The 15,353-nt window shown below is 33.5% G+C and overlaps 4 protein-coding genes across 6 annotated transcripts in view; 3 read left to right on the top strand and 1 right to left on the bottom strand.

Annotated features, from left to right (window-relative positions):
- LOC123306497 (AT-rich interactive domain-containing protein 4A-like) overlaps positions 1-3,171 on the top strand; it is a 51,114-nt gene extending 47,943 nt beyond the window's left edge. For 2 of the 3 annotated variants that reach the window (XM_044888533.1, XM_044888535.1), the window contains 3 exons: positions 64-336; positions 422-641; positions 2,665-3,171. In XM_044888533.1, the coding sequence (XP_044744468.1) occupies positions 64-336; positions 422-618 (470 nt within the window). In that variant the 3' untranslated portion in view covers positions 619-641; positions 2,665-3,171. The remainder of the gene's footprint in view (positions 1-63; positions 337-421; positions 642-2,664) is intronic. The other variant, XM_044888534.1, reaches the window with a different exon arrangement.
- Positions 3,172-11,567: 8,396 nt separating this feature from the next.
- Positions 11,568-12,395, top strand: LOC123307538 (ER membrane protein complex subunit 7). Its single transcript, XM_044889895.1, has one exon. It carries the CDS (start codon positions 11,640-11,642, stop codon positions 12,315-12,317), a length of 678 nt encoding a protein of 225 aa, XP_044745830.1. The 5' UTR covers positions 11,568-11,639; the 3' UTR covers positions 12,318-12,395.
- LOC123307540 (uncharacterized protein KIAA1143 homolog) lies at positions 12,318-13,391 on the bottom strand. Its single transcript, XM_044889897.1, has one exon. The coding sequence runs from the start codon at positions 13,223-13,225 to the stop codon at positions 12,809-12,811; it is 417 nt and encodes a 138-aa protein (XP_044745832.1). The 5' UTR covers positions 13,226-13,391; the 3' UTR covers positions 12,318-12,808.
- A 156-nt stretch (positions 13,392-13,547) lies between these two features.
- On the top strand, positions 13,548-14,493 carry LOC123307539 (28S ribosomal protein S17, mitochondrial). The gene is made up of 3 exons (XM_044889896.1): positions 13,548-13,782; positions 13,837-13,966; positions 14,019-14,493. The coding sequence occupies exons 2-3, from the start codon at positions 13,847-13,849 to the stop codon at positions 14,376-14,378; spliced, it is 480 nt and encodes a 159-aa protein (XP_044745831.1). The 5' UTR covers positions 13,548-13,782; positions 13,837-13,846; the 3' UTR covers positions 14,379-14,493.
- The last annotated feature ends 860 nt before the right edge of the window (positions 14,494-15,353 follow it).

Raw genomic sequence — 15,353 nt, 5'->3', positions numbered from 1 at the left:
ATAATTTTCAACAGTTTATTGTATGTATTTTGATTATCGCTGAAATGCCAAATTTGATTATAGATAGCCAATTGGTATGTGAATCATCGTCATCACAAAAAAAGAATATTAAAGATGATAGGCCATCAACCTCCACAGGAAGGAAGAGTAGAAGATCTTACCAATCAAATGATCAGTCTGTTCCTGCTAAAAAAGGTAGGAAATCAGGCAATAGATCTGGTCATAACAGTGATAGTGAAGAAAATGCATCAGTCAATTCCCCCAAGGGTAAGGCTAAACATAATTCAGGAAAGTGGCCGGAAAGACCAGTGAAATATGATTTTCGAGTGAATCTCGGTGAGTTGGATATTTATGAATCTATGTAGCATTTGTTGTGTTGCTTATTTCAAACCACATATTTATTTAACACCTTCAATTTCAGATGGAATTACTGACAGAACCGAAAGAATAAATCTAGTACTAAACTCAATGACAAGTCTTAGAAAAACATATGCCGATCTTAAAGCAGAATTGGCTGATTTAGATAGGAGGAGAAAGAAGATTAAGAGAAGGAAAAGAGAAGGTAGGGAGAGAAAACGGAAAGAAAGAAGAGATAAACGTGATTCTACTCCTCTCTGATCCCTTCAAACTTTCATGACTCGGTAAAATTCATATTTTCATTTTTCATAATTAACCATTAGATGGGGGTGTATTTTGTTTAAATTGTTCGAAATTATGTGCAGTCCTTCGAATGAAGTAATGGGCAAGGTTCTGTGAAAGTAAGGTAGTTTTTTCCCAGTTGTCAAGTAGAAAAGTGATTCGTTGTATTCAGTCCACTAGTTGGTATATTCTGAGATATTCTAACAAATAGTATTTGTTGCTTTTGAAATAAAATAGCATGCTATAGATCTCGAATACTCCACCGTCTGATCGTCTATGACAATGTCCAAAAACTGTTTCCTAAGGCCATGTACTAATTGGGTCTCTATTCATCATCTGGTCGGGTTTGTTACCTCGTGACTCTGCTGATACCTTGGGATAAAACCAATTCAATAAAACGCCGAAAGTTATTATCTATATTTAGACCATGTTCAGGGCTCTCTTCTCACTGCTGTGCTTTAATTGTTGTACCTAATTTTTCTTTGTACTCTAATGTTCTAAGAATTCAACTTGAAGAGACACAAATCCCGGCAATAATGTAAGTTGAAAATTTGTGTATTCGAAGGCAAGGCTTTTTTTTTCAACAGAAGGTAGAATTGGTCAAAATAAAGCGTTTTACCAAAAATAACCTATACCTACAAAACTTTCAAAATGACTAAGTTGAAAATGATTACTGAAATAGATCCTAATACGATCCTATACCGTTTGTTAGCTAAATTATCGCAAAGAAGTGGGAAAAAACTTATCTCCTGATTCGACCATGTGATTTCGTTTAGGATATTGGGTCGTTCGATATTTACGTGGTGATTAAAATGGAAACTTAGGATTGCCGAATTGTTCTCATTATTTTTTAGTAAATTACACGATTTTATGAAATGGCTCATTTGGATACCAACAAAAAAGACTTAGGACACAAGTGTAAAAAATAGAATAATACTTCAAAATCTCAACAATAAAATTCGTCTAAATTATTCAAGAATTTTTTCACAATGGACATCACAATCTTCTTTTTCGAACATTCCAACAATCTTTCAACATAAATAACATAAGTACTTTCAAGAAACTGCCTCGATTTTCCACATTTTTTTTCACCCTAAATTACACGATACAACAATTATGATTCTCTCAAAAGTGACCTGATGCATCTAATCCGATGAACTTGGTACTGAATCATTCATTGTCCAGCCATATGTTTATGTTTTGTTTCGTTTTTGCGATGCCAGAGTCACCTTCCAAGGTCCCCCGTACTTGAAATTCAATGAAATTTTGTCGAACTTCTAGGGGTTGTATCTCAGCCATCTTGGATATTTTATATAGACAATTTTTGGCTAAACGACTTATTTTGATGAGTTCTACCTTCTATCAAAAGAGAAGCCTCACCTTTGAAAACACTCTGTATACCTATTACATAATGTCAATGTCACATTCCTCATTAAAGTTTTTTATTCCATTTTGACGTTCAAAGACGACCTTCGGCCCATAGCAACAAGGGTATTATCCATTCAGTGAAATTCAATTTTTAATTCACAAGTGAAATAAAATAACATGAGCATGAGTGGTGAACATCATGTGCTATGGATGAATAATGCCCTAGCAACAATCCACTGGACGTTTTTTAGTGATCTGTGGCTTACAGGAACCAGTAACTATTTACAATAAGTAGTTCAAAAGTAACACTGCAAATAAGATAGTTACAGGAACATTTCCAGAATTGCATTATTTACGGATCTGTAAATCGGACACTACAGATTCGTTACTTTTCGGATGTAAAGCAGAATAAAACCATAGGTCTGAAAATATGATTTTACAAAATAAGTCCTTGCATTGCTTCCGAAATACACACTAATGGTGAGACTGTATTGTTGAATTGCAATGAAAAACTGTTTTATTCAAGTACTATAAACTAGGTTTTGTTGTTTTGTAACATTTTGTCTCCTCATGGGAAAACCTTATTAACTTACTACTATTTTTTCATAATGCACGATTTGTAGATCATTTTAATACTAATTTTAAACTTTATTGCAGCATTTAGTTCTTTGAGACAAGCAGTATCCTGTACATAAAATGGAATTCATCATCGATTGGATAAGATCAACAATCAAGTCAATTTCTTCTAAGCTTTTTTTACGATTGATAAAAATGTGTTGCTATTATTTGATGTCGTCTAACGAGGAATTTTTTCCAGATTCGATTACATTTTCATGTAAGTTATTGAAAATAAAACATATGATGTAATTGGAAGGACCTTGATCGGCATCTTTTGTATATAAAGTACACTTTGAATATTTGTTATTGATAATTTAGTTATTTATTCAAATGTTTGCAATATTTTACTCTGAATTGTCTAATATCTTTTTAGATTTAGATGACAGTAATTTTAATTGAATATTTCTGTTGATGATTTTGTGATCATTGTTTATTAATATGAAATGAAAATTAGATGAAGCGCTCGATTATTTCTATAAGTAAATTGTTTTACTCCTTATTAATATCAAAATATATTAGATTTAAAAGAATAAAGTTTCTGAAAGTTAATTAAGCAAAAGGGCAGGTAGTTTATGTTTTTTTCAACAATAATCTAAGGGATGAAGACAGTTTTCACCAAAGATTATAGAGTTAGCTCTATAATCTTTGGTTTTCACTTGATTCAGATTGGATTTTGGACTCCATATACGGATATACATTGGTATGCATGGGACCTTTCACAAGTGTTCACTTCCGTGTCTAAAAGCACGATACTTTCGATGCCTAATACCGTATTACACATAAGGGTAATGTCAGACGGTTTTGACCGAGACGGTTCCCGCTAGCGTTCGTCTGGTCAATGTCACACGCGTCGATTTAATCGCATCGGTTTATTTCCAAAATACAAGGCGGTGTGAGGTCGTGAAGAGAACGATAAGACCGCCGCGTCTGACATGTTCCATATACATACCACTGATGACTGTACGAAAGGCTCATAAAAACCGAGGCGGGTAGTGGTCCCGACGACCCTTCGAGTCGATTTTAAAAACGCCTGGCGATTCATACCGCTACATCTGACATGGTGGATTTGAAACCCATTGACGACTCTCCGATAGGGTTCTACTCTCGAGAAACGTCTCGGACAAAACCGCCGCGTCTGACATTACCCTAAATCAGCGTTGGAATCGATGAGGAGGAGCATGGCAGCTTTCAGACGATCGGGTATTTACCGTACGGATATGTCATTTTGCTAATTCGATTTTGTAGTTGAAGGCATCTCAATTTTTTTCCGACATTTCAAAAATAACAACACAAATGCATTGAAACACAATAGTTTGTAATGTACAGAATTTTGTGAGAATCGTGTAATTAGAAAATATCTGCCGTTTAACAGATGCCGCCCAAATTATACAAACACTTTCAAATCGATCAACGGATGTTATGTAGCTAAATTAATTTCGACTTAAATTCGATGTTTCGATGAATGATTTTGATATTTCGTGAATTGCTTATGTATTCTCAAGAATCCTAGCAAACTGTTTAGTCGCAGGACAAATTGAGATCTGAATATCGGCAGATTTTTTTCTGCTAACTTTTGGTTTATTTCACGCGGCCAGAAATTACATATATTTCTGATGTAAGAATAAGTTTTCTTCATACCAAAGCTTTGTTTTTCATATTCTCCAGTTACTTAAGATTACCAATACTTATCTTTTGTTGAAACAAATGATAGCATTTTCACGAACAGAAAAAGTCTGATATGGTTATGGAATTAGTGTTTCCATTCGTGAAATCATTATTTTCCTATGTGAAATCTTGAAACTGTGAGAGAGTAGAACTAATTATTACGTCCCCAAAAAGTGTGTTTTTTCAATCGAATACACTTTTACATCAACAGTTGTTGTTGCTTAAGGGTGACCGGCCACCGAATGCGAAGTTGTGCGAAGCTGAGTGTTTTCAATGCTCAATGACGAGCTGCGTCATTCGATTCGTAGCTTGTCGATTATATTAGCATTGAAAATGCTCAGCTTCGCACAACTTCGCATTCGGTGGCCGGTCACCCTAATGCTCGCAAAATCGAATAACTTCCACAAAGGACTAAGTAATCCCGAGCCTTTTGTGAATAATCGGTGCTTAGTGCTCGAGACGCGGAAGCACTTTTTTCAGTGCTCTTCGAAGTTTTGCGATGTATGACCACCTCGATGTACCGTGGGCAACGTAAGGATAAAACCTGGTTAATAATTCTCGATGGGGTTTTCTTCTGGTGGTAAACCGACATGACTAAGCCCAACCAACCGCTGTGGAATTTTCTTATTTGAGAAGTAGGACAACTCTAATTTTTTTTTGTCGTTCAACAACGATTGAGTCGTTTTCGTGAATTCACGGTTTAATGAAAACATAAGTGGTTGTGATAAAAACTGTCATTTGCTGTTGTCAAGTTCATTCTTTTCGAACTCGTCTAGATTTCACTAGTGAATTGATGAGAACCTGGTTTGAATATTAGTTATCATAATAATCAAGAATGGATAGTGATGGCGATGTGGTAGGCGAGGCCAGCAAACAGGTGAGTGCTTACCTTCATGAAGGTATGAAGAGTCCGCCGAAAAAATGTAATATGCAGCTCGGCAAAAACTGTCTCTCCAGCTTGCTAGAAGAGCTTTTTTTTCAGTTACCACCCTACTCCTAAAGAGGATCGTGTTAAAAAAAAATTATGTTCTGTATTTTAGCGTAACGCCCAGCTTTCACTAACATAACGTTTTGTAATTATTCTTCAAATCAAATTAAACTGTCAAGTTAGCGTTTTTGATTTTTGAGGGAATCTGTCGGAATTTTTCATATCGAAAATTACTGTCGAGATCTTCATCTTCACTCCGCGAATAATGTACTGCAACCACTGATCTAATAATATCTACATGTATTGTTGAAAGTGTTCGCAATGCTGAACATAATTTTTACGTTTACGAGTATCATAATTTTTACGTAACTCAAACGTACAGTTCAAAATCTAGTGATTTTCTTAGGCCCGTTTGCACCAATCCCCCTTAAAAGGAGTACCGTAAAACGGGGCTAATTGAAAACGTCGAGGTAACTTGAAAATTTCAGCCGTCACTGCTTAAGTCACATGCTAACGGCATCTAGTGTGTAATATAATGCATGTATGTGAGGCGAGCGCTTCTACACTTGTTAATTGAGGTTTTTCCCTAAGCTCTTGTATCATACACCAATTTGTATGGTACCCCGTTACACTAACCTCTGCTAAAACTGTATATCATACACATGCTATAATTATTGTTTGCTGTTCAAGATTGTAATGCTCTATATCAAAAGAATATATATATATATATATATATATATATATATATATATATATTGTTATGGTTCAGTTTTTACCAAATGAATGTATTGTTGAATTGTCGTGAGTAACAATTCAAATCGTACAAAATTTAGTTTCATATAAAAGAATTTTTCAGTTGGAAATTTCAAAGAGGTTTCTCAGTTCTAATAAGATCTAGGCTAGTTAGTTGTTCTTCGAATTTTAGAAAATTGTTACATTTGTTAGCATTAATGAGGATATTTAAATTATCATAGATGCTCAGATTTGAAAATTTCAAGATGACAGAAAACAAAAAATAGAATTGTCAGAATTTTTTTTGAGAGTAAGAATGAAAGTAATGTTTTTGTAATTTGGATATTGAAAGATTGAATATTATCGATACAGTATGTATAGAGTTCGGAGTTCAAGAATGTTATAATCTCATATGAGATCTTGAATTGAAAAATTGAATACAAGGATAAACATGAACTTTGATGGGAGAAAATCCTAATATGGAGGTGATATAATACATGACGAATTAAAGAAGAAAGAAAGACAAATTTGATGGAAACATGGAGATTCTTCAAGAGATATTGAGAAAATTTCCGAAATTTTGACAACAATATAGTACAACAATAATGAATTCGACCAGTGACAGAGCATAGACTTCATATCAGATAAGTAGTGTCATAGGAGCTAACTTTCGTGAAGTGATATAGACAGGACAATCAGAGATATAAAGTAAGGTAATTTAGTAATTAGTATTTAAGTGTTTGTATTTTATTATTTTCTGATTGATTATAGTTTGTTAATTGAATATTAAATTTTTTTTATATATATCATTGATAAATATCATAAAGCACTTTACAGCTGAGAACCCCCTTGAGAAAGAGTTAATAGAAAAATATTTCAAAATTCATTGAAAGTTGGTATTAAATCAATTTCAAAAGGTTTATGAATCCGTTTAAACTAAATTTAAAATTTTTTATTCATAACAGATTGACAATAAAGGGATTGATATAAAACGGATCATAACAATATATATATATATATATATATATATATATATATATATAATTGGTAGATTAGATGATACGCGGGAAGTTTGTTATGCTGATTAATAGTGATTGTGCAGCTTTAAAAAAAAAGTAAGTTTTATATATTCTTTATGTGCCTGTATACTTCCTATTACAGAAAGAAACCTATGAGTAATGTAACACAGCCACATTTTTTTTTCGAAAGAGACTAGTATTCCCTTTGACAATCTAACGTCAAAACATATATTTCGTGTTTAACTTTTAACTAGCCATTGGTATAGAAATTTATTTCTTATTGTCATTTCAGGGGCTACTTGAAAATAGTGCGATTTTACGTAAGAAAGCCAGAAAGTCGAAAATATCGAGACTATGATAATGAAACTCTTCGGGGTGCAGGGTAGCATCGTCGGAAAATGAAATAAAGATTCGTCTTCTCCAATACGAAATTTCAAGAAGAGGCCAAATAAAATGTAAAGACTTAATTCATACTCGTTGTAATTTGTTTTTCTTTATTTCACCTTTAATATTTTATTTTTGTAATCAGGTTGTAAGTTCCTACTCACCACTAAATAAAAGTATTTTTCTGCTATAACTACTGTGTTATTTATTGACTGAACTACCTACCTAAGGGTTTTATCAACATTTCAAAAAGGTATTTAGCGTTTCTATTAGTCTCAAGTGTGAGTATACTCGCATTTTAAATGCGATTACCAAACAAATTTCATTTAGCCCCATCATGGGGCAACTTGAAAAAAGTCTTTCAAGTCTTTTTTCTTCAATATGGGGAGGGCTAGACAGCGGCGTAGCTACGCAGGTGCAAGAGTGTGCAGTGCACTGGGGCCCCCGAGCTTTGGGGGCCCCTAAGAGGGGGCAAAAATCCCGTTTGAAATGTCTGAAAAACGTTTCATATAGAATTTTTTAATTTCTTTTTCTACTATTATATGAAAAAATTATAATGAGTATCTATTTCAATTGATTATTTCACTAGAAATTCATTCACATTACATTGAATTTTGAATCATTAAAAATTGCTACTCTTCCGTACAGAGATTTCCAGTTCTTTTGTGCCTTATCATGTCAGGTACATTTGTGTCTCTGGTATTACTGGGTGTAATAAAAAATCTGTTGTCGTCATTAACGCCCGCTCTCCTTGCCACCCACCACCCACATTGAACTGCACATTTTATTTTCTATTTACATCCCTTTAGTTCTTTAGTAGATTGTTGTTCTGCAGTATCGAATCATTACCGAAATGTTGATTAATTTTTTTTTCCAACTCTCCCGTCCCGAACAGTTCCAAATTCTATAAAAAATTCTGCTACTTTGGTGCTTCGAGGCTATGTATTCGATGTTTCATTTTGTTCCTTATGTTGGTTTGCTAAAAACGCTTTGAAATTACTCGAGTTTTTTTTTCAACCCAACAGGTTTTTTATAATTTTTTCATAATTTTTTTCGCAGCATTTGTCAATCGCTTTAAGTCTGAAAAATCCATCGTTGGTATATACCTATTTACCATTTTTAATGAAACTCAATATATGTTCTTGTTTTAGAGATGGCTCAAAATGTTGGAATTACTGAAATAATTTTTTGGATTCTTTTTTTCCCAGAAGTTTGGTCATTAAATTAGAATTTTTTCCTTCATATTTTTATTACTTTATCTGTTTTTAAGTATATCCACATCTATAAAAGCTTTAGGTTATTGATACTCTATCATATTTCATATCTGGGTATGTAATACTCGGAACGAACTGAACCTCGCCCTCTATAAATGTTGGAATAGATGTTGAAACTTATTTTGTTCAATAAAAGACCTTTATTATTATTATTATTATTATATATTTTGGTTAACCAGGTTACTGTCACGCAAAGTGTAAACATTTTTGCTGCTCTAAGGTTGTGTTTGGGAATTCCAATTATGGATAAAAAAAGAAACCAGTGGTACGTTCAAGCGCAAACCACTCCAGGAAAGAGAAGATAGTATAGTTAACAAAAATTACCGAAAATCGACAAATTTTTTATTAAGCCTTTTACAAGTAGTAACGACCGAAATATTTTTATTGATATTGATAGTGAAAAAAGTTTTTGCCGATGAAAATACCGCCGCCGATGACGATGTCTGCATGTTACAGGTAAAAGAAGGGGTGTTGTCTACATCATCATTTTTCGAAAATTCGAACGACTCGGGAAACTTCAAGAACAAAATATTGAGTGCGGATAAAAAACGTCAAATTTTCTCTGCAGCCTCCGGTCGTTTTTCAAAAGACGTCAACCAAAACAACAGGTGTTTTTCTAATCATACTACTTTTCAACTCCTAATCAGTTCATCGGTTTTGGCTCTGTTATTCTAAAATACTAGACGCAATCTATCATCAACCCTGCTGGTTATTTTCTTCCCAAAGGAAAAATTCATGGTGTACTGGCATGGAGGACATTTATCAGGAAGAATTAAACAACACAGATTTTCCAGTGGACATGTGGAAGCATGTGCTGTGTATGAACGATGGAAAAAAATATACTATTGATAAGGAAATTGAAGATGAAATTATCGAAGAAGAGTCATTTTGGAAAATGTTCCTTCGTAGATGATTCAATGTCATACTTACCCTAGCAAAGAATTTTTTAGCTTTGAGAGGACATCGAAAAGACGTTGTCCCACCAAAGCTACGTAACAGCGACGCCAAAGCGACACGATTTAAACCATAGACTAAACCCAGGGGTTATGTCTATGATTTAAACGCATTCAAATTGTGTCGCTGTTGCGTAGCTTTGGTGGGACAACATGATTGAAAAACATGGGATGAAAACGAAAGATACACGCTGGGGATATCGGATCGTTGTCGCGTCGCTGTTGCGTTGCTTTGGTGGGACAAGGCCCTTGAGCTCGACTGCGACATTTATCGCTAATATCAATAGAGCATAAAGCTGCATCAAATCTAGAACCTCGTTTAAAGTGAATAGACGCTTAATAAACAGAATCTTAAGTAAGGGGCCCTTAAGTTTTTATATCTAGTGATATTTCAGTTTTTTATTTTGGTGCAACTTCATCACTAGTCCAATGAAGCCATTTCATTTTTCATTGGTTGGCCGGTTGTTGTCATTTCATTAACTTAACTTTATTGTCCTGTCAGTCAGTGTCAAGATTATTATTATAATATTATCAAAGAGTAACAACTGTTTGTTGTTGAATTATTAGCATTAATCTTGATAATGATAATGATTGTCAAATAAATGGTACCTAAGTTTATATTAGTACAATACTTTCTTTGTAAGGTCTTGTGTGAATTTGTTTTACTAATGTTGAAGATTTTTGGATTCGCCAAATCCAAAAAACTAGACGCCCTCTGCCGACTGAATTACGAAACTACTTTGTCAGTACTGCAAAGTCAAAACAAGTTTAGTTCCTTATGTGCTCATAGATGTATAAAAAAACTAGATCATAAATGTACAAACTTTTTATATAATTATTCTACTTCTATGGTTTGTAGCTCCAAAATATCTAAGGTTTCAACTCAAAGATTATAGAGTTAGGTTAGGTTAGGTACTAACTCTATAATCTTTGGTTTCAACTCTTTGGTTTCAAATTTGACTACCAGAGACAACCTTGTTTAAGATGTCTAAAACAATGGTGTGTGCACTTGTCACTTTTTGCAAGCATCAACATTTCAGAAAATCGGGGATATGGGATCAGTTTCGTGGCGGCGCCACCATGTCATTTGCTTCGTTTTATCCTTGTTCTATCAAAGGAAGTCCAAGATACTCTCTCGTTTTATTTTGTTTTGCGTTGATATCGAATATCGATCAACGAGTGCAAAATATGAACTGGCCCATTTGGTCAGCTGTTAAGGAATATTTGTGATTTACAGTTCAATTTTCGTTGTAAAAACAAATTTGTCAACATTTCAACACTACCGAATAAGGGTTCAAAGAAGTATTTACAGTTCTTCTTCAAGATAATTTCCGTTTGACAACTTGAATTCGTGAGGGGGGTAATTCAATATTATTTTAATAAAACACAATTGATTGGTCAAATATTCAATATATTCAGTTGATAGAAAGGTAATTTTCACTATATCTATTCAGGAAGAATATTTGAAGAACAAACTCGAATAGATTTATCAATTTCTGATTCTCAATACATGCTCACAATTCACATTACGTATTTCCAATACAGATTCTTTGAAATATTGCTGAAGTTGCCATAAAACTTAGCTATATCCTTCCCGAATGTTCGTTCATCTGATTTTTTCTGCCTCAAATTCCAACAACACCGAATTATTAGCTGTAGTTCTTGATTGTCCATACAGAAACCTGAACTTACTGAACGACATGTTGAATAAATGAATGTTCTACACCCCTTTCTCGAAACTAATACATTTTCACACACCAATAATCGCTTATAAATACAACATATTCGTTAGTCGTAGGAAAGTATTCAAATTATTTTCAAATATCAATTGACAATGCTCTGTCAAATTCTAAACAGCGCTACCTACAGTGGGAAAAATGAAACTGGTCCGATATCCCCACGAAATTAAAAACAATATCGAATCAGTGAATACACCAGAGTTTTAGACATCTTAACCTTGTTGTCTCTGTTGACTACTTTTGACAGTTTTAATTCAATGATTATTTTAATGACTACAGTTGCATAGACAAACTAAAGTTGCTTATTAATTTATATCAGCATGAATTATTCCGGTATTTTGATATTTATCGTTTGTGTCTATTTCAATTCCGTGAAATCTGATACAAGCGTAGAAGATGAAGGAGGTTCGGGGAGATACACGATAGAAGGTCGTGTTTTTCCACTTTCTGACTACCAGAGTAATTGGCAATCAAATACAAGAATTCACGTTAATGGTGGCGAATATTTGGGTTTTTTGAAAAAAGATGGATCTTTTTCAGTGCACAATTTACCTTCAGGGTCTTATATTGTTGAGGTTCTCAATCCTGAATATTCATTTGAGCCAGTTAGAGTAGAAATAAATCAAAAAGGTAAATTTCGAGCCAGGAAAGTAAATCACATTCAAACATCCCTAGTGATTCCTTTACCCTATCCACTTCGATTGAAGGCTCTCGGTAGAACTAGGTACTTTCAACAGAGAGAGCAGTGGAGAGTAACAGATTTCTTATTCAATCCAATGGTACTGATGATGGTAGTGCCTCTTATTGTCATTATGATCTTGCCTAAAATGATGAATGATCCAGAAACTAAGAAAGAAATGGAGCAAATGCAGAGTTTGACCAAATTTGATATACCAGAGATGTCTGATATGGTCACTAATTTGCTAACAGGGGGCTCAAATTCTAATAGTGCTGCTCAGCAAAGTAAACAGAAGCAAAAAGTAAAGAAGAGGCAGTAAAATATTTAATCAAAATTTATTTATTTGTGAACAGAAATTATTGTATTTACAATGTGTGGAGTAGTAAAATGTTAATTTCAAATGCAGTGTTCTGTGATATTCTTTCAATAGAAGCATTTGTAGAAGTTCTACAGCATCTTAAAATTCTATTGGAACTTGCACACAAAGTATGCATTTCAAGTTTCCTTCACCAGCACATTCTCACAAGAAAATATTTGTACAGGTGAATAATTATATATTTATCATACACATATATTTCGTTTTCTTTTGTTTCTATTTTGTTGGATTTTCTATACCAATCTGTTACAATTATTGAAATACATATAAATAAATAATTTCACTAGTACCTATTGGACAATCTTATCCTACTTTTTTTTTAAATGGAAAATTTTATACAACTGCATAGATTATCCTATGTGCATTGCATTATAAAATTATTTATGAGACAAGTTTCAAGATGTTTACTGAGAAGAATGGCTAGAAATTAAATCTCACACATCATCATCCTCTTCATTATCAAAAGAAAGCAGTCTCTTATCTAAAGCTTTCTTGGAGCTTTTTTTAGGTTTTATATTGACACTTTTAGAGTTTTTAGTATCATTAGTTCCTTCCTTAAGAGGAACTTTGAAAATTATTGGTTTAGTCAAATCTGCAGGTGCAGAGGCTTCTTCTCTTTCAAGTCTATCTTTTTCTGCAGCTACTTCTTCTGCTGTCAAGTCCCCTGCTTTCAAAACTACAACTGTTGGTTGCTCTTCAGCGTTTTCCTCGAAATCCTTCTCTTCAAAATTTTCGAGTTCTTCCCTTTTGGTATCTATTGTTGGACCTTCTTGATAACCCACCTCAGCTTTCAACTTCTTAAGGAAACTAGGTTCTTCTGGCTTTATAAATGCTACGCTTCTTTTAGACATTCTAACTTAAAACTAAAACAATGAAAGAATTGAACTTTTAGTGAAGTGTCGACGAAGTTTATTTATTCTCAAGTTTTGTTTGGAAGTCCTTGCATTCTATTTCCATTCTTCATTTAATTATGTTTACATCATAGACTTAATCAAGGAGGTTAATCTTCGACTTAGGTTATATCTATGGTTTACATTCAGTTTTCAATTTTCATTATACAAATGACCTACCAGGAAGGAATCTTTGCTACTGATTTGCAAAGATTTTGCCCTTTTGATTATACGATTAGATATAATCATTCCTTCAACTGACTTTAATCTTTGCTGAAACAAAAAGTTAATCTTTGAAAAATTCCATTCCCTCTTTGGGAAGATTCCTAACCTAAAATAATTTTAATTTTAACCTCAATCTTTTCACCAAACCAGTCACATATTTAATAAATTTTGCCCATGGAACAAGAACTAAATACACTTGTGGAGTGAAAATTGGATGAAATTGTAATATTTAGTAGTACTAGTAGTTATAAAATCGGAAGACCAGCAATTTATATTCTTGATGATATTTCAAGGTACTATTTGAAATCAGGACTGCATCAAAAATTCCCTGAAATTTTTTTATCTAGATTGAGAAACATGGCATTGAAGGCTGCTACTAAGGTTTCTATGTTGCTTGGCCAATGCGTTCCTTGCATAAAACAAAATGCTTCTAAATTCAAGATCAAGCGTTTGGAACTTGATACTAATCTCAATATGGTAACTAGATTTCTCCCAATCTTGGTCCTCTCACATGAAAATTTTTTTGTAGTATTTTCCCAAAGTTGAATATATCTATGCTCACGATCCTGAAAAAAAATGTAAGACTGGTGACGTTGTCTTAATACAACAGTTACCAGAAAGGATGACTAGACTTATCACTCATGAAGTGAAGGATATCATTTACCCTTTTGGGGATATAACAGACCCACTGTCTGGCAAAAAATGTGTAGCTGGAAAGTTTAGGGACCATATAGACGCTGTTAATAAGGTTTATGGAGAGTCGGACTCTAGATTCGAATATGAAAAAGCACCAGAAAGAGGATGGCAAGAAGATAAGAAAGACTTCTCACATGCTGAAACTTATATCAAATATCACGAAACAGGTGAAGATCAGCCATATGGATATTAACCTTGACTGGTTTCATGTAATATGTTAGTATATTGTACCTAAAAGTGATGAAATACATGTGCACATTAGATTGTTCATTAAATAAATTATGTCAGTGGCATTCTATCACTAATAATGATCATTATAATTATATAACGTTATAGAGTAAAACATCACATAAAAAGAATTTCATAGAGATTCTGACTCATAGAAATCAATCAAAAAAACAAAAGAAAGATGGTGAATGATTCCTTAAGGAAATGTTTCTCAGTTTGGTCGGGTCCTTGAAGAAGAGTAGTATTCTCTGAGGTTACATCTAAATGCATGTTTAAAGAAAGTAGCACCGCTAGCGTTTTAAGGTGTTGGGTGCACCAATGATTGAAATTCATTTTAGAAGTAACTTTACAGGGTGTTACTGAGTAGGTGCGAAAAACTTCAGGAGGTGCTTCTGCATGAAAAAATAATGACATTAGCTATATAATTTTTGCCCGTAAATGCTTCGTTTTCCGAGATGCGGGGTGTTTTACTTAAATGATGAGATATGCGAATGAAATATGGTGTGGTGGCTTTCAAGAGGTAGTTATTAGACATTTTCTGACATGCAATTAAGAATTTTATGTTCATCATTGGTGCGCATACGGGCAATAATCTCAATTTTTTGAGAAAAAAAACGGTACACCACTGAGATATTTCAGACTAACAATCATTTTTGAATTCTTCGTTCAATTCGTGACAAAAAATCTCACCTCTGTCTTTTTCGTATGAGGCGCCGTTTTTATGCAAAAAAAATAAAACATCTTAACGCGTATTTTTCATTTCTTTAAACATTATCAAAAACTATCTAATAAAATAACATTGAACCAGAACAAAAACAAAAAATAACACTAATAAATAAATAGGCGCAAAGCTACAACAAATTTTTAAAATGACCTCCCTTAGACGTAATACAAACGATTCCTCAAGTAAAACTTTAAACACCCTCTATCTCGGAAAACG

Source organism: Coccinella septempunctata, chromosome 2 (genome assembly GCF_907165205.1).
Source record: "Coccinella septempunctata chromosome 2, icCocSept1.1, whole genome shotgun sequence".
Classification (NCBI taxonomy): domain Eukaryota; kingdom Metazoa; phylum Arthropoda; class Insecta; order Coleoptera; family Coccinellidae; genus Coccinella; species Coccinella septempunctata.
This window is presented reverse-complemented; position numbering and strand designations above follow the sequence as displayed.